The sequence below is a fragment of the Nerophis lumbriciformis genome, linkage group LG33 (assembly GCF_033978685.3).
Source record: "Nerophis lumbriciformis linkage group LG33, RoL_Nlum_v2.1, whole genome shotgun sequence".
Classification (NCBI taxonomy): Eukaryota; Metazoa; Chordata; class Actinopteri; order Syngnathiformes; family Syngnathidae; genus Nerophis; species Nerophis lumbriciformis.
Genome location: NC_084580.2, coordinates 23,918,869 through 23,943,116, shown reverse-complemented (window position 1 = coordinate 23,943,116; position 24,248 = coordinate 23,918,869). Strand labels below are relative to the sequence as shown.

Genomic DNA, 24,248 nt, shown 5'->3' with positions numbered 1-24,248 from the left:
ATATATATATATATATATATATATATACATATAATAAAATAAATATATATATATATATATATATATATATATATATATATATATATATATATATATATATATATATATAGCTATAATTCACTGAATGTCAAGTATTTGTTATATATATATATATATATATATATATATATATATATATATATATATATATATATATATATATATATATATATATATATATATATATATATATATATATAAATATATATATATATATATATATATATATATATATATTTATATTATATATATATATATATATATGAAATACTTGACTTGGTGAATTCTAGCTGTAAATATACTCCTCCCTTTTAGCCACGTCCCCAACCACGCCCCCCTCCCACTCCAACCACGCCCACCCCCACCCCCCTCCCCCCACCTCCCGAAATCGGAGGTCTCAAGGTTGGCAAGTATGTTCTAAAGTTAATGATTATTTGCACAAAAAAAAATGTTTATGAGTTTGAACATCAAATATGTTGTCTTTGTAGCATATTCAACTGAATATGGGTTGAAAAGGATTTGCAAATCATTGTATTCCGTTTATATTTACATCTAACACAATTTCCCAACTCATATGGAAACGGAGTTTGTATATACAGATGCATCAAAAACTATACGTAATAAAGTAGGAGCTGCAGCAGTTATCCCACAAGGAAACATAGTATTAAATAAAAGAATCGGTGATAAGTTATCTGTTTTTACGGGGGAATTGGTCGCAATTTATATGGCAGTTCATTGGATAGAGGAAAATAAAGCAAGGAAAGCAGTCGTGTGCTCGGACTCCAGCAGTGCATTGATGAGCATAAAAAACATAGCATGAGAAACAAGACAAGATTTAGTTGATGAAATAGTTCAGGCAATCTGCAGAATAAATAAAGCAGGAAGTGTGGTAACATTTCTCTGGTACCTGCTCATGTAGGAGTTGTGGGCAATGAATTAGCAGATAGATACACAAAACAAACAAGCACTAAAACAGAAGTAAACATGGAGATGAACCACAGTAAAGAAGAAGTGAAGAACATCATTAAGATAGAAGACAATAAAAAGATGATTGGAATAAGGAAAGAAAAGGTCGAGAGTATTACAAAGTCCAGAGGAGAGTAGGTGTAATGAGAGGAGGAATAGAAATAGGAAGGAAGAAGACATTATTACTAGAATGAGATTAGGACATACATATCTAAATAGTTGATAGGAAACATAATACAGGACTGTGTGACTGTTGTCATCACATAGAAAGTGGAGGACATCTTTTAATACATTGTAGCAAATACAATAGAGAAAGGCAAATACTGGGAAATAAGTTAGTGAAAGACAAGGTTAGGTTAGTAGTGTAAGATATTTTAGGATTGCACTCAGAACACATAGGTTATAAAACATTATATACATATTTAAAAAAGACTGGGTTCAATAAAAGAATATAGAGTAGGGATCCACCTCGGTCCACACTCCATTTCAGTAGGTGGCGGTAATGCACACCACAAGGTTGCTTGTCAACCGCCATTAAACCAAAGAAGAAGAAAAAGACGAAGAAGGCTTTGTTTATCCCTCACGAACTTTGACCTAGATAAATTGGACATGCGCAGAAGCCAACTTGGTTGATAGCGCGACCTCCTGTACTGTAGAATGTAGTATGGACCATAGGACAGGACGAAGACCTCCTGTACTGTAGAATGTAGTATGGACCATAGGACAGGACGTTAAGAAGCTGTGGAGGCCTAAGATGCTCTACTAGTCTGCCGGAAATCCAAAGAAGACGAAGGAGTCAAAAGCAAAATGGCGTTTGACAGAGAAGGCCTAAACGTGGCCACTGGCCATTATTGTTTCTCTATTTGTATTTAGTGCATACATGTACGCATATATGTCGTGTAGTAGATGAAACATTGTTAGTCATTGTTTGTATCCGGATACATTAGTCTGAGCGCACTTTATCAAGTCTTGTGCTATTAGCTTAGCTTGCTAGTTAGCTTAGCTTGTTAGCTGCTAACAAAGAGACGCGGACGTTATCAACACATCGCTAAGTAGAGATCAAATGTGAGTGTAAAGTGTTGTGATTGTGGGAAAATGTGCGAAAGAACGATAGCAAAGTACGAGGAGGAACTTTGTCCAACAAAAGAGGAGAAGGAGCGACAACATCAACTACTGGACGCTGTTTTCAAGAAACATCAAGTTGTGTTACACAGAACAGGTTTGTTGACTTCTTACTCTCACATCTTTACTAACTTTATATTTCATTAGTAACACTTTTCTTCAATAGCAAGATGCTTTGTCTTGTGGGGATGATGCAATGCTTTCATTTAGATTCTTCATGAAAACGAGACAGTTTGAGGTTGATGTTCCTCTCAGTTTGTAACAATGTGTGATTGATTGATTGAAGGACTTATGAGAAGTTTGCATAGGAAAGGGTACACTTTCATCACGGTACACATTCACTGCTACAAGAAAGCCTGACATGGTTTCACTTGAAATATATAATTTAACTCACACATTACTATGTAGAAAGTGTCATTTAAAATACAAATATACTGCAAGAAAATAAATGCAAATATAATATAAAATAGGTAAAAGGCTTTGTATATTCCCAGTTACGAGTAGCCGCAACCTGTAATATCTTTCATTTTTGATAGGGACTTCCACATGTTGGTGGTATAGCAGGCAAACAAATTAGAACCTTTTTTGGAGTGAAATCTGGGTTGAATATGACTTATACAACTACCTCTGGTGTTATAATGGTGAATATATTTTGAAGTATCTAGACAGGTACATGAGTATTTTAGTGGTATGGTGTATCTTGTACACCAGACCAACTGCAAGAAGATGTACTCTGTCACCTACCAAGAGCCTCCCCACGTTAAGGAAATGGTTGGTGGAAAGGTGAGCCCGAGATGGACGGTTGAGTAGAAGCCCAATCATTTTGTTTTGGGCTGTCTTGAGTTTGTTTTTCAGGGCTTTTAAGGCGTCACGGTACCAAACATGAACTCTGTAGTCAAAGTGGGGTTAAATGAGTGCTTGTGTTAAAGTCTTAAGTGTATTTCTACCCACCAGCGGGGTGATCCTACTATGTAAGAACTAGGGTTGTACGGTATACCGGTATTAGTATAGTTAACGCAATACGCATGAATCATATTCGGTACTATACCGCCTCTAAAAAGTACTACTTCTATGATTACATCAACATTTTTTGCCATCAAAACATCTTCTTTCGTTTTTAAAAAATGTATATTATGTTTATAAACTCAGGAAATATGTCCCCGGACTCATGAGGACTTTGAATATGACCAATGTATGATCCTGTAACTACTTGGTATCAGATTGATACCGAAATGTGTGATATCATCCAAAACTAATGTAAAGTATCCAAACAACCGAAGAATAAGTGATTATTACATTTTAACAGAAGTGTAGATAGAACATTTTAAAACAGAAAATAAGCAGATATTAACAGTAAATGACCAAGTAGATTAATAATCCATTTTCTAACACTTGTCCTTAATAATTTTGACAAAATAATAGAATATAAATGACACAATATGTTACTGCATATGTCAGCAGACTAAATTAGGAGTCTTTGTTTTTTTACTTACTACTAAAAGACAAGTTGTCTAGTATGATCACTATTTTATCCAAGGACAAACTTACAATAATAAACATATGTTTAATGTATCCTAAGATATTTTGTTAAAATAAAGCCAATAATGCACTTTTTTGTGGTCCCTTTTATTGAGAAAAGTATCGAAATACGTTTTGGTACAGGTTCCGGTACCAAAATATTGGTATCGGGACAACACTAGTAAGAACAAAATTTGTCGGTTGATTCTTTGACTACCTTAGTAGTCATTTTTTCACTGGAGAGATTAGTCTCTACGATGCAGCCAAGATAGGTAATCTCATTTTTATTTGTTATAATATTGTTACCCACTTTGACTGTGAAATTATCTACTTTTCCGAGGTTGGGAATTGACCCAAAGACCTGTGTACTTGCAAGTATGGAGCGAGTCCTAATGTGCCAGTTTGTCATTGAAAGCCTTGCTAGTCTAGGTCTTGAGGATCGTAGCTTTGCTTGTTTTGTGGCCGTCAGCCTCGGTTCTATGTTCTTTATGGGTACAGAAAATGATGGAATGATCACTTAAGCCGCATACAGTAGTTCCACTTGTGGTGATCTTAGACTGGTCAGAAGTAACAACGAGGTCTATGAAGGTTTAAAAGGACTCACTCACCCTGGTAGTTTGCTTAATGAGCTAAGTGAGGCAATGTTGGTGGCACAGCTTAGTGAAGGTTTTAAAAATGGGTGCATCCTTTCAGGACATATCTGTGTTCCAGTCCCCAAGAAGATGTAAACCTGTATCAACATGTTTACACAAAACTCACACTAAGTACATTTTATACTGTAATCAAATCTAATTTAAGTTGTTATTATACTTCCTGATTCTGACTTACATGCATCAATAAGTAAAAGTAAACATTTATTTTCAGTAACCAAAGTAGTCAACACTTGATTTATTAAAAGAACATAAAGGTGACTGACTTTCCTTCAGCGTGTCGTAGATGGTCTCCAATTCCTAAAGAAGAAATGTTGATGGAGATACTCCATAAAACACCACTTAGTAAAACATGTTTTGATAAAAGTTATTTTTGGCCCAGCCAACAAAATGACCACAAAAAAGTGTTTTGCATGATGACAAAAACATACCATAATTGTTTAAAAAAAAATTATTTTGGAATTAGATTTTTTTTATTTCCATGATATTGAAGTTATGGTAATGACTATGTCATTAAAAGATTATGGTTAAGTTTAGAGATAAAGTTTAGGTGTCATACACCGTATACAGAATACAATATTTACACACTTTACATCAGTGAGTGTAAAGTTAAGAATGCCTCAATTAATGCTGCCTCATACTTCTAAAAAAACTTTTCAAATTGCCCATCATCAAATTTTCAAGTCTGTTTTTGTAATCACTGTACCACTTTTTAATTAATTTTAGTGGCTGGGACAAGAGGAGGTATTTCCTGTGTTTTTATTGGTTGTTTTGCTACACACTTTTAACACAACACACGAAAGAACACAAATAACGTCATTGTGTTAACAGTGTCAGTCCAAAACTATTTCTATTCTCTCTTAATCTTATTTACTTATTTACCCAACAGACATCCAGCAGCCCCCCCACATTAAAGAGGAAGAGGAGGAAGTGTGGATCACTCAGGAGGGAGAGTGTCTTATCGGGCAGGAGGAGGATGATGTCAGCAAGTTTCCACTGACTGTTGTCTCTGTGAAGACTGAAGAGCATGAAGACAAACCACCTGAGTCCTCACAGCTTCATCACAGTCCAAGTAAGCACATATCATTTTATTCTCAGGGCATTCAATCCATCACAACTGGACTGTTCACTTTGTCTTAGAAGACGTTTGTCCTCTCATCCAAGTAGGCTTCATCACTTCATGCTCATAGACTTAAAGTCTTAAATCTAATCATTGGAATTTAGAGGGGAACTGCACTTTTTGGGGGAATTTTTTCTATCGTTCACAATCATTAAAGACATGACGATGGATATATATATATATATATATATATATATATATATATATATATATATATATATATATATATATATATGTATATATATATATATATATATATATATATATATATATATATATATCTTTTAAAATCACATCCTAACTCATAAATGTAAATAAAAGTCCACTTGCAATGGAGCCAATGGGAGGTCCTCTATAACCATCTAAAAAGCACCAACAATACTCCATTTGCATTTCATGGCTTGAATAGCAAGCAAGTATAAGTGATATTGTTATTATAAGTGCTAACACAGACAAACTATTTATAGCTTGTGTGTCTGTGTTGACATCACCGGCTGGTGAGCTCCTTCCTGGCCTCGGTGCTGGTGAAAGATTATTCCAGATCATGAATCGTGCCTCTCACCTGGATAGTAGAAGGATGAGGACGTACTCTGACAAGTTGGTATCGTTTGACAGCCAATTTAGACCCGGCAATTGTGAACGACACAAAAAGACGCTTGACATCACCGTTTATGAGTCATTCTGCATCTAAACGGAAATATATCAAGATTCTATCAGGTTGCGTCATAGTGACAGCAGACCTTGTACAGTAAGTGCAGTTTTATTATGTTTGTTGGCTCTCAGGAAGTCGGCAGTGTGTAATATTCAGTGGTTTTCTTTTATTTAGCCATTATTTAACTAAGGTAAAATCCCATTGAGATCAAATATTTATTTTCCAAGGGAGACCTGACCAAGAGGGCAGCAGCAAGGTTACATTAAAAACAGTAAACAACACATAAAACATCAAATATACAACATTAAAACTTGCTGACATAACACATGTGCATACAGACAAGGTAGACTGCAATCATTTCACAGAAGTTTTAAACTCATTTAATGTAACAATGGTTTGAAGTTGAAGATTTGATTGTAGGTTATTCCAAGCCTTCGGTGCTGAAAACCTAAATGCTTTCTTGCCCAGTTCAGTTCTTACTTTGGGGACGACAAATTGCAGAACATTCATTGAACGAAGATTGTGACTTCCTTGTTTCTTTGTTAAAATACAAGACAGATAAGATGGAGTGATACCCAGAATGGTTTTGTTGATGAAAACATACCAATGATTGAGGCGTCGAGCACATAAAGATGTCCAGTTAACCATTGAGTATAACACACAATGGTGAGTAAGTTAACCATTGAGTGTAACACACAATGGTGAGTAAGTTAACCATTGAGTATAACACACAATGGTGAGTAAGTTAACCATTGAGTATAACACACAATGGTGAGTAAGTTAACCATTGAGTATAACACACAATGGTGAGTAAGTTAACCATTGAGTATAACACACAATGGTGAGTAAGGTGAGCGCAGTTGGTGATGAATCTCAGTGCCCCATGGTATCTATTCAGCTTGTGGAGACAACCAGCAGTAGCATTCATGTACAACACATCTCCATAGTCAATAACAGGTAAAAAGGTTGTTTCCACCAATTTCTGTTTCACAGTAAAAGAAAAGCAAGACTTGTTTCTAAAATAAAATCCCACTAAAAGTTTCAGGTTTTTTTTACAACATACTGAATGTGCTCCTTAAAACTCAAGTGGTCATCAATTAAAAATCCTAAATTTTTAAAAGAAGATACTAACACAATTTGTTGCCCATTTCTTGTTCAAATGTTCTCACACAGTGCTGATCTTACAGTTTTTGATGTGGTAAAGAACATACACTTTGTTTTCTCTGCATTTAAAAGCAGTTGAAGATAGCAAAGTTGTTCTCGTACTTTGTCAAATGCATGTTGGAGATATTTAAAGGCCTCAGCAGGAATGGGTGCTGTGCAGTATATGACAGTATCACCAGCGTAGGAATGGAATGTTGAGTTCGGAATATTCTGTCCAAGATTATTAATTATTAATTAATAATGGGCCCAACACAGAACCTTGAGGGACACCCTTTTCCACATGCAGTACGTCCGAGAAGGAACCCTCTATCTGAACAGCCTGAGTTCTACTTGTGAGGTCATTTGCAAACCATCCAACTGCTTGCTGAGAAAAACAAATAGCTGAGTTTGATTAAAATGACACAATCAACAGTATCAAATGCCTTTGAAAAATCAATAAAGAGGGACAGACAGCACTGCTTCTTGTCAAGAGCTTCAATACATCATTTTATAAACTTCATAGCAGCAGTAACAGTACTGTTATTTTTGCGAAAACCTGAACGAAATGGTGACAGAATAAAGTTGGTGTCCAAAAAATATTTTACCTGTTCACTGATAAGGGATTCAAGCACTTTTGCCAGAACAGAGAGTTTAGAGATTGATCTGTAATTGATTAGATTACTAGGGTCACCTCCTTTTAATAGGGGGATTACAAGGGCAGATTTCCAATCCAAGGGGATTTCATTTGAAATTAGAGTAAGGTTAAAAATGTGAGTCAGTGGTCCAGCTATAATTTCAGCTGCCAACTTTAAGAAGAGCGGCTCCAACTTATCTGAGCCAGCTGGCTTTCTAAGTTTAAGTTGTTTTAGAGCCCTCATGACCTCTGTTGTGGTAAAGGGCGTAAAGTTAAAGGGGAACATTATCACCAGACCTATGTAAGCGTCAATATATACCTTGATGTTGCAGAAAAAAGACCTTTTTTTTTTTAACCGATTTCCGAACTCTAAATGGGTGAATTTTGGCGAATTAAACGCCTTTCTATTATTTGCTCTCGGGGCGATGACGTCACATCGGGAAGCAATCCCCCATTTTCTCACTTTCGTCGGCGTGTTGTCGGAGGGTGTAACAACACGAACAGGGACGGATTCAAGTTGCACCAGTGGCCCAAAGATGCGAAAGTGGCAAGAAATTGGACGAAATGTGTTCAAAATACGAGGCTGTGGGGAAAGCCGACGAAATGGTCAGTCGTTTGTTCCGCACACTTTACCGACGAAAGCTATGCTACGACAGAGATGGCAAGAATGTTGATGATATCCGGCGACACTCAAAGCAGATGCTGACATCAACTCCAAAACTGGACAGATCAGCTTTCAGGAAAAGAGAGCGGATGAGTGTATGTCTACAGAATATATTAATTGATGAAAACTTTATTCATTACTCGCGGTTTTACGTAAATTATTATACATAAACTGTGTTTACCAATAATTTAGCTTAAAAACATTAATTTTTTTCAATCATTCAAGTACATTCGGGTAGTCTTGTGTAATGCAGTATTTTGTGTCTATTTAGGTATGGTTAACCTGAGTGCTGAAATCGTGGAAAAATATATGTTCTTAGCGCACCTGAAATGGGCTGTCTGCACTCTCAAAGTGCATGTTGTTGCCAAATGTATTTCATATGCTGTAAACCTAGTTCATAGTTGTTAGTTTCCTTTAATGCCAAACAAACACATACCAATCGTTGGTTAGAAGGCGATCGCCGAATTCGTCCTCGCTTTCTCCCGTGTCGCTGGCTGTCGTGTCGTTTCCGTCGGTTTCGCTTGCATACGGTTCAAACCGATATAAAGTTAAAAAAAAGTTAAAGTACCAATGATTGTCACACACACACTAGGTGTGGCGAGATTATTCTCTGCATTTGACCCATCACCCTTGATCACCCCCTGGGAGGTGAGGGGAGCAGTGGGCAGCAGCGGTGGCCGCGCCCGGGAATCATTTTGGTGATTTAACCCCCAATTCCAACCCTTGATGCTGAGTGCCAAGCAGGGAGGTAATGGGTCCCATTTTTATAGTCTTTGGTATGACTCGGCCGGGGTTTGAACTCACAACCTACCGATCTCAGGGCGGACACTCTAACCACTAGGCCACTGAGTAGGTATGGCTCAATAGGTTCAGTTTCTTCTTCAATTTTGTTTTCGCTACCTGCCTCCACACTACAACCATCTGTTTCAATACATGCGTAATCTGTTGAATCGCTTAAGCCGCTGAAATCCGAGTCTGAATCCGAGCTAATGTCGCTATAGCTTGCTGTTCTATCCGCCATGTTTGTTTGTGTTGGCATCACTATGTGACGTCACAGGAAAATGGATGGGTGTATATAACAATGGTTAAAATCAGGCACTTTGAAGCTTTTTTTAGGGATATTGCGTGATGGGTAAAATTTTTAAAAAAACTTAGAAAAATAAAATAAGCCACTTGGGAACTGATTTTTAATGGTTTTAACCCTTCTGAAATTGTGATAGTGTTCCCCTTTAAAAACCTGGGTATTTTCAACGGTTCTTTCCGGAGTTGGCGGAACTTCAGTAGAGTTGTCGGAATTATAGAGAAAACCAGAGGAAATACAATTATTATTATAATGACTACCCATTTCTCTTCTGTCACTTACTCTGACACCATCAACAAGTATACTAGGTGGGAGATTGACTGAATTACAGCAGCCGGACAAAGATTTGATGATTTTCCAAAACTTCTTTGGGTGTTTGAGGTTTTCAGTTGTTGTGGAGAAATACAATTCTGATTTGACCTTCCAAAGGAGAGAGGTAAATTGATTTCTTAATTGTCTAAAAATTCAACCAATCTGCTTCTAACCCTGACTTGCGTGCCCTGGCCCAAGCAGCGTTACGCTCATGCAATACATCTGACAGGTCCGATGTAAACCTCTGATCGTCACGTCCTTTAACCCTACATTTTGTAAAAGGGGCATGTTTGTTCACTATACTCAAGAAGTTCTCCTAAAAATATTTCCAAGCCAGTTCAACATTATCAAAAAGAGCAATTCTATCCCAATTAAAAAGATGTAAAAAAGCTTGCGTCTCAAATAATTTCATATTACGTTTTTCAAGAAGACTAGGCTTGCTTTTAGGAATCCTTGTGTCTCGCACTACTGCAATCACACAATGATCTCTCACATCATTAGGGAAAACACCAGATGCAACACATTTAAAGGGCACATTTGTTAGAATTAAGTCAATGAGTGTAGCTTTGAGGGCATATAGCAGGGGTGCTCAATACGTCGATCACGAGCTACCGGTCGATCTCGGAGGGTGTGTCAGTCGATCGCCAGCCAGGCATTAAAAAAATAGTCCTAAAAATGAGCGATCATAAATCTTCACTATGACGTCACTTTCATCACTTGATTGACATTCACGGCACCCGGGGGTCTTCTGAGATGACGCTAGCTGCTGCCAGCTCATTAAAATTACCGACTGGAAGGCGAGAAACACTTTATTTCAACAGACTGGCGCCGTACCTGTCGTCAAAACTCCAAAGACCGACTGCACAGTTGCACAGTTGCGCTAACAAAACGAGTCTCAGAAAGCTGGCGTGCACAAGCTAGCAAGCTACGGAGTTTGCCGACAATGTATTTCTTGTAAAGTGTATACAAAGGAGTACGGAAGCTGGACAAATAAGATGCCAAAAACCAACCACTTTCATGTGGTATTGGACAGAAAGGAGGACTTTTTTTCTCCTCCATTCGAAAATGCGGACGTTTTTAGCACCACTGTCTGATTCCAATCAATGCAAGTCATCAGAATCAGGTAATACACCAACTTATATTCTTGTCTTCATGAAAGAAAGGAATCTATATGTGTTAAAGTATGCCTGTATTATCTTTAAACACCTTAACTTGTTAACAATATTAACTATATGTGTTAAACATGCTTGCATTATCTTTAAACACCTTTAACTTATTAACAATATTAACTATATGTGTTAAACATTCTTGTATTATCATTAAACACCTTTAACTTGTTAACAATATTAACTATATGTGTTAAACATGCTTGTATTATCTTTAAACACCTTTAACACTCAGTGGCCTAGTGGTTAGAGTGTCCGCCCTGAGATCGGTAGGTTGTGAGTTCAAACCCCGGCCGAGTCATACCAAAGACTATAAAAATAAGACCCATTACCTCCCTGCTTGGCACTCAGCATCAAGGGTTGGAATTGGGGGTTAAATCACCAAAAATGATTCCCGGGCGCGGCACCGCTGCTGCCCACTGCTCCCCTCACCTCCCAGGGGGTGATCAAGGGGATGGGTCAAATGCAGAGGACAAATTTCACCACACCTAGTGTGTGTGTGACAATCATTGGAACTTTAACTTTAACTTATTAATAATATTAACTATATGTATTAAACATGCTTGTATTATCATTAAACACCTTTAACTTGTTAACAATATTAACTATATGTATTAAACATGCTTGCATTATCTTTAAACACCTTTAACTTGTTAACAATATTAACTATATGTATTAAACATCCATCCATCCATTTTCTACCACTTATTCCCTTTGGGGTCGCGGGGGGCGCTGGAGCCTATCTCAGCTTAACAATATTAACTATATGTATTAAACATTCTTGTATTATCATTAAACACCTTTAATTTATTAACAATGTTAACTATATGTGTTAAACATGATTGCATTATCATTAAACACCTTTAATTTATTAACAATATTAACTATATGTGTTAAACATGCTTGCATTATCATTAAACACCTTTAACTTATTAACAAAAACATATAATTCATAAATAAGTAAATATAAATTATATATATGAATGAGGTAGATCCCCACAACTTGATCAATTGAAAAGTAGCTCGCCTGCAGAAAAAGTGTGAGCACCCCTGGCGTATAGCATGGGTGTCAAACTCTGGCCTGCTATTAACCGCAACATGTAAGTGTAAAAAAAAACACAACAACATTATGATTTGTACATTTTCAGAATATGTTTGTTCTATTTTTAAACAAAGAAAATAATCTGCAGTTGTCTTTATTTTTAAGTTATCTGGCCGTGATTTTACCAGTCCGGCCAACTTGGGAGTAGATTTGGGGGCGGCATGGCGTAGTGGGTAGAGCAACCGTGCCAGAAACCTGAGGGTTGCAGGTTCGCTCCCCGCCTCTTACCATCCAAAAATCGCTGCCGTTGTGTCCTTGGGCGGGACACTTCACCCTTTGCCCCCGGTGCCACTCACACCGGTGAATTGAATGATGAATGATAGGTGGTGGTCGGAGGGGCCGTTGGCGCAAATTGCAGCCACTCTTCTGTCAGTCTACCCCAGGGCAGCTGTGGCTATGAAAGTAGCTTACCACCACCAGGTGTGAATGAATGATGGGTTCTACATGTAAAGCGACTTTGGGTACTTAGAAAAGCGCTATATAAATCCCAGGTATTATTATTATTATTATTATTTTTCTCCATGTGGCCCCCCCCCCCATCTAAAATTAGCTTGACACCCCTGGCCTAGATCTTCCTGCGAAAAGCAGATACGAGAAAAAAATCTAACTATGAAACGAAATAGATCCCTAAAGATTTGTTGAGTAACATCAAGGATTATCCGTCGGTGGCGTTCCCAGACATGTGGAACTATCTTGAGTTCCAAACGTCATTCTACACCACAAAGGAGATGAAAGCTTAAAGAAACATGGATGGCTACAATTTATTTGTGTGTGGCTAGGTCAAGTAAAATAGTATCAAGACTCTCGCTGATAAATCATGCGTTGTTTTTGTTCGGGTAAGGTTGGATTTTATCATTCAACTTTGCGTCTTGCGAGGACGCGTCCATGTAAACAAACAAGGACTAGGACCCCACATCTGCCACCCGTGACTGCATATCCATTTAACTAACTATTATTCAATCATCACCATATTTGATCTTTGTCATGTTGTTGTTTAAGAAAAGTCCACAACCATAAAATACTTCCAGTAAGATGTGTAATAAGAGCTATAAATGATGTAGATATTATAGTTTTTATGCATATATTTTATTGGGCCCACCTCACATAATGTGGATGGGTGGCATAAGCGCTGCAAACTTCAATACAGTAACACCTCATTTGTTCTGCAGACGTCCAGCAGGTGTCAGCGGGGAGTCATGAAGAGGAGTGGCACACCAGTGTGGGACAGAAGGAGCTACAGGCCCCCTCCCACATTAAAGAGGAGCAGCTTCATGATGAAGATGAAGCTCAGTCCTTACAGCTTCATCACAGTCAAAGTGAGGAGAACAGAGGGGCGGAGCTTGTAAGTCAACACATCACAGAAGCTGATGGAGAGCATTGTGAAGATATAAAGTCAGAACCAGACAGCATCTTTGCTCCACTGTCAGACATGGACCACATGATGTCAGACTCTTCTGATCACAGTGACCACATCCAAAAACCTTTGGAGAGTAAAAAAGACTCTAAAGGTGATACGAGACATCACACTAACAACACACACTTTGACTGCTCTGAATGTGGGAAATCATTCAGACAGAAGAGTCATTTTACAGTACACATGAAAATACATACTGGAGAGAAACCTTTTACTTGCTCTGTTTGTAAGAAGAGTTTCTCCAGAAAGGGTAATATGACCACACACATGAGAACACACACTGGAGAGAAACCGTTTACTTGCTCAGCTTGTGCTAAAAGATTCACCACTAAGAATGAAATGGTATTACACATGAGAACACATACTGGAGAGAAACCTTTTACTTGCTCGGCTTGTGATAAACAAGTCAACACTAAGTATGACATGCTATTACACATGAGAACACACACTGGTGAGAAACCTTTTACTTGCTCTGCTTGTAAGAAGAGTTTCTCCACAAAGCGTGAAATTACCGCACACATGAGCATGCATACTGGAGAGAAACCTTTTACTTGCTCGTTTTGTAAGAAGGGTTTCTCCAGAAAGCTTGTCATGACCAGACACATGAGAATACATACTGGCGAGAAACCTTTTCCATGCTCAGTGTGTCCCAAAAGATTCTCCGTAAATTCCCATATGAGAAAACACATGAGAACACACACTGGAGAAAAACCTTTTGCTTGCTCAGTTTGTGCTAAAAGAGTCAACACTAAGTGTGACATGATAGTACACATGAGAACACACACTGGTGAGAAACCTTTTACTTGCTCTGTTTGTAAGAAGAGTTTCTCCAACAAGCAACCCATGACCACACACATGAGAACACACACTGGAGAGAAACCTTTTACTTGCTCTGTTTGTAAGAAGAGCTTCTCCAACAAGCAACACATGACCACACACATGAGAACACACACTGGAGAGAAACTGTTTAGTTGCGCTGTGTGTCTTAAAAGGTTCATGTACAAGAATCAGGTCAGTAAACACAAGTGTGTAACAGTCATGGAAGCTGCAGGGATTTAAAATGTGCTAAATGTAGTTTAAAAACACAGCATGTTTAATATGAATGTATATTTGATGTTGTATGTAGTGCTTCTCATCTTCTAGTCTTATATGTTGTCCTGTAGTTACTTTTTAATTTATGTGCATTTATTGAATATTTTATATGTAGCTACTATTTTATTTTATTTTGTCATTGTTAAACAGAGGACATTTTATTATTTTCATTTGTTTTTGTGTCTTGATGTTGTTGTCCAATTAAACATATGACTGAATAAAATGGTTAACAAAATGTGGACTCTGGTAGATTAGCAGCATTGTTACATCATGGATGTTAACTACTGCAAAACATCAACAAAGAAGAAAAAGGCTGAAGTTAGCAACACATCACTGAACTTTAGAGCCATCGTGAGTGGAGTTGCTTGTTTTTATTGCTGCATTTGTACTTATTTCACCTCACATCTTCACTTTTAATCCTAAAGTCTTCTTCAAATATATTGTTGTAGGCTTCTAAGATTGATGTTTCTGTCGTGTGTGTGTTTAGTCTGTGGAAAGGGTTCACTTGCACAAATACGTCATTATTATCATCATCATCATCAGACGTTACCGGTCCACTACTGGACGAAACCTTAGCATAATTCCTTGATAATAGGATTAAAAATACAGATTTAAGCACTGTATTAGAGTGCCTCTTGTAGTACTCCAACTCGCCACACTGAGAAGTGGGGGCGATCATGAGCTAGCAGATGCATGTTGCTATGTTGCGAGGAAGACAGCATTTGTCTTTACTTTTTTGTCAGATCCAAGTTTTATTGCTCTGCTGAATAAATGAATCACTATGGTTGCCAATATGGAGGATTATTTATATAATTAAGAACACATACTTTCCTTACCAGGTAGCAAAATGACACCACAAAAAGTAAACTAGCAGCAGGACCCAGTAAATATTTTCTTAATTTACTAATTAATTACCGTATTTTTCGGAGTATAAGTCGCACCGGAGTATAAGTCGCACCTGCCGTAAATGCATAATAAAGAAGGAAAACAACATATTATAAGTTGCACTGGAGCCCGGCCAAACTAAGAAAAAAACTGCGACTTATAGTCCGAAAAATACGGTAACTATAAAGAGTAACATGACAGTGGATATTTCACAAGAGTTCACCAAAAACTGGAAATTGAGAATGCTACATAAAATCATTTAGCGATGTTTAAGGTGCAGACGAACGAGGTGGCACGGTGCAGTGAAAAAAAAAAGGATATTTATTGATAAAAGGACAAAAACCGAGAGCAACAGGGAACTATGAAGAAAACAAAAGAAATTGCTGAAACCCAGCTAAACACTCACAGGAAATGTGGAGCAGACGGCGTCCACAAAGTATAGTCGATCGTCACCCGTGAACAAAGAATAATGTCCGGACAACGAAGGTAGAAAAGGGTCAATTTGTGTCTGTCCACATTATGCCGGGCGACTAACATCTACAGTCAACCCGAACTTCTTAAATTGGGACTACGGAGTGAGCAAGACGTCACAGCTGAATGTCTTCGCTTACACGAGATACCGGCGGACATAGCCAGGACACCGGGCTCTCCGTGGATTACCTTTCCCAGGAGAAGGAGGCGGAGGAACAGGAAGCAAAAGCGAGGCTGCAAAGCTGCCATCGCTTCCCAGCATTTTTTTATCAAATGCAAGATCCCTCGCCAACAAGCTGGACGAGCTGAAGCTGCAGATTGCGACAAATAAGATGGTCGGGGACAGCTGCATTCTGCTCATCACGGAGACGTGGCTTCACCCGCTCATCCCGGACACAGCTATCGAGCTAGCGGGCCGCACAACACATCAGCATGACAGAACCAAAGACTCCGGTGAGAGCAGAGGAGGGGGGCTGTGCATCTACGTCAACAACAGCTGGTGCACCAACACCAAGACTGTTACCAGTCACTGCTCATCAGATTTGGAGTACGTTACTGTGAAATGCAGACCTATCTACCTTCCACGGGAGTTTAATGTCGTCATGCTAACGGCTGTTTACATACCACCGGCAGCTAATGCTAGTACGGCCCTCAGGGTGTTACATGACCCCATTAGCAGTCAACAAAGCGCGTATCCTGAGGCGTTGCACATCATTGCTGGGGACTTTAATCATGCAGAATTGAAAACTGTGCTCCCTAAATTCCACCAGCACATTAAAGGGTAACATTATCACCAGACCTATGTATGCGTCAATATATACCTTGATGTTGCAGAAAAAAGACCTTTTTTTTTTTTAACCGATTTCCGAACTCTAAATGGGTGAATTTTGGTGAATTAAACGCCTTTCTATTTTTCGCTCTCGGAGCGATGACGACACAATGTGACGTCACATCGGGAAGCAATCCGCCATTTTCTCAAACACCGAGTCAAATCAGCTCTGTTATTTTCCGTTTTTTCGACTGTTTTCCGTACCTTGGAGACATCATGCCTCGTCGGTGTGTTGTCGGAAGGTGTAACAACACGAACAGGGACGGATTCAAGTTGCACCAGTGGCCCAAAGATGCCAAAGTGGCAAGAAATTAGACGAAATTTGTTCAAAATACGAGGGTGTGCAGAAAGCCGACGAAATGGTCAGTCGTTTGTTCCGCACACTTTACCGACGAAAGCTATGCTACGACAGAGATGGCAAGAATGTGTGGATATCCTGCGACACTCAAAGCAGATGCATTTCCAACGATAAAGTCAAAGAAATCTGCCGCCAGACCCCCATTGAATCTGCTGGAGTGTGTGAGCAATTCAGGGACAAAGGACCTCGCTAGCACGGCAAGCAATGGCGGCAGTTTGTTCCCGCAGACGAGCGAGCTAAACCCCCTGGATGTCTTGGCTCACACCGTCCCTTATGCCACCGAAGATGATCAAGAGAAGAATATCGACCCTAGCTTCCCTGGCCTGCTGACATCAACTCCAAAACTGGACAGATCAGCTTTCAGGAAAAGAGCGCGGATGAGGGTATGTCTACAGAATATATTAATTGATGAAAATTGGGCTGTCTGCACTCTCAAAGTGCATGCTGTATGTATGTATTTCATATGCTGTAAATCGAGTTCATAGTTGTTAGTTTCCTTTAATGCCAAACAAACACATACCAATCGTTGGTTAGAAGGCGATCGCCGAATTCGTCCTCGCTTTCTCCCGTGTCGCTGGTTGTCGTGTCGTTTTCGTCGGTTTCGATTGCATACGGTTCAAACCGATATGGCTCAATAGCTTCAGTTTCTTCTTCAATTTCGTTTTCGCTACCTGCCTCCACACTACAACCATCCGTTTCAATACATGCGTAATCTGTTGAATCGCTTAAGCCGCTGAAATCCGAGTCTGAATCCGAGCTAATGTCGCTATAGCTTGCTGTTCTATGCGCCATGTTTGTTTGTGTCGGCATCACTATGTGACGTCACAGGAAAATGGACGGGTGTATATAACGATGGTTAAAATCAGGCACTTTGAAGCTTTTTTTAGGGATATTGCGTGATGGGTAAAATTTTGAAAAAAACTTCGAAAAATATAATAAGCCACTGGGAACTGATTTTTAATGGTTTTAACCCTTCTGAAGTTGTGATAATGTTCCCCTTTAAAGGCCTACTGAAAGCCACTACTACCGACCACGCAGTCTGATAGTTTATATATCAATGATGAAATCTTAACATTGCAACACATGCCAATACGGCCGGGTTGGCTTACTAAAGTGCAATTTTAAATTTTGCGCGAAATATCCTGCTGAAAACGTCTCGGTATGATGACGTCTGCGCGTGACGTCACGGAATGTAGAGGACATTTTGGGACAGCATGGTGGCCAGCTATTAAGTCGTCTGTTTTCATCGCAAAATTCCACAGTATTCTGGACATCTGTGTTGGTGAATCTTTTGCAATTTGTTCAATGAACAATGGAGACAGCAAAGAAGAAAGCTGTAGGTGGGAAGCGGTGTATTGCGGCAGGTGTTGTGCCGGATAACGCACCCCCGCCGTGGAATGCACCCCCTGACTGTTGTGCCGGATAACACAGCCGGTGTTTCATTGTTTACATTCCCGGAAGATGACAGTCAAGCTTTACCATTGGCCTGTGGAGAACTGGGACAACAGAGACTCTTACCAGGAGGACTTTGAGTTGGATGCGCAGACGCGGTACCGTGAGTACGCATGCAGCTGCGGCTTCCAAACATTTGATCGCTTGCCCGTACGTGCGTGCCGTTATGTGCATGTCACGTACGTAACTTTGGGGACTTTGGGGAAATATATGTGCTGTATGAACTTTGGGGAGGTGAACGGTACTTTGGGCTGTGGGATTGAGTGTGTTGTGCAGGTGTTTGAGTTGTATTGGCGGGTTATATGGACGGGAGGGGGGAGGTGTTTGTTATGCGGGATTAATTTGTGGCATATTAAATATAAGCCTGGTTGTGTTGTGGCTAATAGAGTATATATATGTCTTGTGTTTATTTACTGTTTTAGAATATCAGGTCCCACCCGCCTCTCACAGCATCTTCCCTATCTGAATCGCTCCCACTGCCCTCTAGTCCCTCACTCTCACTTTCCTCATCCACCAATCTTTCATCCTCGCTCAAATTAATGGGGAAATCGTGGCTTTCTCGGTCCGAATGGCTCTCGCTGCTGGTGGCCATGATTGTAAACAATGTGCAGATGTGAGGAGCTCCACAACCTGTGACGTCACGCTACTCGTCTGCTACTTCCGGTACAGGCAAGGCTTTTTTATCAGCGACCAAAAGTTGCGAACTTTATCGTCGATGTTCTCTACTAAATCCTTTCAGCAAAAATATGGCAATATCGCGAAATGATCAAGTATGACACATAGAATGGACCTGCTATCCCCGTTTAAATAAGAAAATCGCATTTCAGTAGGCCTTTAACCAAAACCAATTCAGCTTTATGTAGTGTAATGAAAGATTAAAAAATGCTCAGTTCAGTCAACTAGGTGGTGTTTATGCCTTTTTTAAAACCCCAATTCAGTGTGGGTGTCACAGGGTAGAAGTGGATTTTATTGTTTTTATGCATGTTGTATATTTTAATGCAGTGGTCCCCAATCACCGGTCCGTGGATCGATTGGTACCGAGCCGCACAAGAAATTAAAAAAATAAATAAATAAATAAATAAATTTTTTCCATTTAATTCGCACAAAAGGGTTGTTTCTTTATGTTATTAATATTTCTGGTTCCTACATTATCGATCAATACAGTCTGCAGGGATACAGTCCGTAAGCACACATGATTGTAAAAAATACCATGTGTGAAAATGTCTACATTACACATGTTGAGAGCGTTGGTGGATCAGCGACTAACTGCTGCCGTTGAAGAAATATTTGTAGTGTTAGAAAGAACGATAGCGGAATACGAAGCGGAACTTTCTAGAACAAAAGAGGAGAACAATCAACTACTGGACGCTGTTTTCAAGAAACATCAAGTTGTGTCACACAGAACAGGTTTGTTTACTTCTTACTCTCACATGTTTACTAACTTTATATTTGACTAATAACAAGAAAATGACATTTGGCATATATAATATAATCACAATGACCAGTGGGAATACTTGCCAACCTTGAGCATACTTGCCAACCCTCCCGAATTTTCCCCCGAAAACCTCCCGGGACAAATATTCTCCCGAAAATCTCCCGATTTTTAGCCGGAGGTGGAGGCCACGCCCCCTCCAGCTCCATGCGGACCTGAGTGAGGACAGCCTTTTTTCACGTCCGCTTTCCCACGATATAAACAGCGTGCCTGCCCAACCACGTTATTCCATACGAGGCGTCCGGCTCACCGCCGATGAGCATGGTGCAGATGGAGAAGTTCTTCTCGGCGTCCGTGTTGGCGCACACGTTGCCAAAGCCGACGCTGGTCAGGCTGCTGAGGGTGAAGTAGAGGGCGGCGATGTACGAGCTGCGCACCGACCGGCCGCCGACCGTGTTGTTGACATAGGGCATCTCCAGGCGTTTGCCCAGCTCATGGAGCCATCCTTGGGGAAGAGACGGGAGGACAACAGGGTGACAAGAACTATATCATCCAGACTCGAGATAAATTGTATTATTATGTTTATCTTACCTAAAAAAATATATATTTATTAATTTTAAAAATAAATAAATACATTTTTACTATATTTTGCTAAAAACATCAACATTAATTGTATTTTTATTTGTATTTTTTCTGACTCCTTATTACATCCAGCCATAGAATTATACATTAAAATAAACATATTTGAAATAATTAATTTTAAATGATCATAATAATTAATTTAAAATGACCATATTTAATTATTAAAATAATTGCTTGTTTATCAACAACTTTAGCATTTTATTCATTACATTTTGAAGCTCTCAGAAGCCAAGTTATGTTATATTCCTTAAGATTTATTTATGCAAGTTTGAAGTATCAATTATCTAAACACAGTTTTTTGTTTTGTTATTTATACATACATATATATATATATATATATATATATATATATATATATATATATATATATATATGTATATATATATACACACAGTATATATATATATATATATATATATATATATAAATATATATATATATATATATATATTTTGTCGGAGGCAGATATTTACATATATCCGAATTTAAGTGTTACTTCTTTTATTTCATAGTCATATTTGAAAACAGCTCGTGTTTTTCCATTTGTTCTCTTTCTGTTTGTCTGCAAGTAAACTGTGTGTGTTAACCTTGAAGCTTTGGAATGTAAGAAAGAGAGATAATGTGCATGTGTTTTGACTAGAGAGACTTAAGAGGGGAGGGCAGACCATCTTGGCGGCGCGATAGAATGTTTTATGCTGGACTGGTCTCAAGGTATATAGGCAAAGCTTTGCAAATATACCTATTCTGTCTCTGGTGGTTTTTCTACTCAGCTTTAAGTGTCGTAAAGAGCTTGGGAGCGACTTGTGACTTGAATTCCCTGGGAGGAACAACTGGTCCAAAACGCAACAATATATATATATATATATATATATATATATATATACCGTATATGAAATACTTGACTTGGTGAATTCTAGCTGTAAATATACTCCTCCCCTCTTAACCACGCCCCCAACCACGCACCCGTCCCACCCCCGACCACGCCCCCAAAATCGGAGGTCTCAAGGTTGGCAAGTATGCTTGGAACAGGTGTGCCCAGATTGCCGATCAGAGACAGGTGAACCAATTGACTAATTAAAACATTTGACTTGTTTTTTGTGGTTAACCATCTCAAAAAATCAGACCATTGTTTATAAAAAACAGACATTTTATTCTACAAGGTCACATGCAAAGGATACAGCGCTGGTTTCAAGTTGCTAGTACAAACAAAAATGTCTATTATACAAAAGTTGTGCATAATTATAATGTATAGTGTACAAGTACAAGTGGTAGGACCGCTGGCACCACCACGGTGGAGACTTGATTTGGAGACAGCAAGCCTGTGAAGGGGCACACTGAACCATAACATCATCATCACTTCTTAAAGGGGAACATTATCACAATTTCAGAAGGGTTAAAACCATTAAAAATCAGTTCCCAGTGGCTTATTTTATTTTTCGAAGTTTTTTTCAAAATTTTACCCATCACGCAATATCCCTAAAAAAAGCTTCAAAGTGCCTGATTTTAACCATCGTTATATACACCCGTCCATTTTCCTGTGACGTCACATAGTGATGCCGATACAAACAAAAATGGCGGATAGAACAGCAAGCTATAGCGACATTAGCTCGGATTCAGACTCGGATTTCAGCGGCTTAAGCGATTCAACAGATTACGCATGTATTGAAACGGATGGTTGTAGTGTGGAGGCAGGTAGCGAAAACGAAATCGAAGAAGAAACTGAAGCTATTGAGCCATATCGGTTTGAACCGTATGCAAGCGAAACCGACGAAAACGACACGACAGCCAGCGACACGGGAGAAAGCGAGGACGAATTCGGCGATCGCCTTCTAACCAACGATTGGTATGTGTTTGTTTGGCATTAAAGGAAACTAACAACTATGAACTAGGTTTACAGCATATGAAATACATTTGGCAACAACATGCACTTTGAGAGTGCAGACCGCCCAATTTTCATCAATTAATATATTCTGTAGACATACCCTCATCCGCGCTCTTTTCCTGAAAGCTGATCTGTCCAGTTTTGGAGTTGATGTCAGCAGGCCAGGGAAGCTAGGGTCGATATTCTTCTCTTGATCATCTTCGTGGCATAAGGGACGGTGTGAGCCAAGACATCCAGGGGGTTTAGCTCGCTCGTCTGCGGGAACAAACTGCCGCCATTGCTTGCCGTGCTACCGAGGTCCTTTGTCCCTGAATTGCTCACACACTCCGGCAGATTCAATGGGGGTCTGGCGGCAGATTTCTTTGACTTTATGGTTGGAAATGCATCTGCTTTGAGTGTCGCAGGATATCCACACATTCTTGCCATCTCTGTCGTAGAATAGCTTTCGTCGGTAAAGTGTGCGGAACAAACGTCCAATTTCTTGCCACTTTGGCATCTTTGGGCCACTGGTGCAACTTGAATCCGTCCCTGTTCGTGTTGTTACACCCTCCGACAACACACCGACGAAAGTGAGAAAATGGCGGATTGCTTCCCGATGTGACGTCACGAGAGTGAATAATAGAAAGGCGTTTAATTCGCCAAAATTCACCCATTTAGAGTTCGGAAATCGGTTAAAAAAATATATGGTCTTTTTTCTGCAACATCAAGGTATATATTGACGCTTACATAGGTCTGGTGATAATGTTCCCCTTTAAATATTAGCAGAAGTACACATTGATGTGTTAGTACACAACTAAAAATATTAGTAAGAATAAATAAGACATATAAACTGTTGTGTGGGTGTTGTTTTCCAGGATGTGTAACTAAGAAACATATTTACATGTTTATATTGATGTACTTGAAAAGTAACTAAAAGTGATTTGGGGCTTGATTGATTGTCATTTAGTTGGAATTATAACAAACAAAGTATAGTCAGATGCAAACGAAACTTTCAGGAAATTTCAGAAATGGGATAAGGAACAAGTGATTAGATTTTGGTGTTGATACTGATCATACTTGCCAACCCTCCCGAATTTTCCGGGAGACTCCCGAAATTCAGCGCCTCACCCGAAAACCTCCCGGGACAAATATTCTCCCGAAAATGTCCCGATTTTCAGCCGGAGCTGGAGGCCACGCCCCCTCCAGTTCCATGCGGACCTGAGTGAGGACAGCCTTTTTTCAGACGGGAGGACAACAGAGTGACAAGAACTAAATCATCCAGACTAGAGATAAATTGTATTATTATGTTTATCTTACCTAAAAATAAATATGTTTATTAATTAAAAAAAAACAAAAAAACGAAATAAATGTTTACAATATTTTGCTAAAAACATCAAAATTAATTGTATTTTTATTTGTATTTTTTCTGACTCCTTATTACATTCAGCCATAGAATTATACCGGTACATTAAAATAAACACATTTGAAATAATTAATTTTAAATTATCATAATAATTCATTTAAAATGACCATATTTAATTATTAAAATAATTGCTTGTTTATCAACAACTTTACAATTTTATTCATTACAATTTGAAGCTCTCAGAAGCCAAGTTATGTTATATTCCTTAAGATTTATTTAT

The 24,248-nt window shown here is 38.9% G+C and overlaps 3 protein-coding genes across 9 annotated transcripts in view; 2 read left to right on the top strand and 1 right to left on the bottom strand.

The window, feature by feature from the left end:
* Positions 1 to 24,248, bottom strand: part of LOC133575696 (uncharacterized) — a 459,465-nt gene that overhangs the window by 55,175 nt on the left and 380,042 nt on the right. The gene's annotated exons all lie outside the window — the stretch shown is intronic.
* The window catches only part of LOC133575736 (major histocompatibility complex class I-related gene protein-like), a 222,947-nt gene that overhangs the window by 104,609 nt on the left and 94,090 nt on the right, over positions 1 to 24,248 (top strand). The window lies entirely within an intron of this gene.
* Positions 2,015 to 24,248, top strand: part of LOC133575710 (major histocompatibility complex class I-related gene protein-like) — a 55,978-nt gene continuing 33,744 nt past the window's right edge. For 2 of the 4 annotated variants that reach the window (XM_061928491.2, XM_061928490.2), the window contains exon 1: positions 2,052 to 2,224. In XM_061928491.2, the coding sequence (XP_061784475.1) occupies positions 2,101 to 2,224 (124 nt within the window). In that variant the 5' untranslated portion in view covers positions 2,052 to 2,100. Of the gene's footprint in view, positions 2,225 to 5,184; positions 5,368 to 13,338; positions 15,198 to 24,248 lie in introns of those variants that run through there. The other 2 variants (XM_061928489.2, XM_061928492.2) reach the window with 2 other exon arrangements.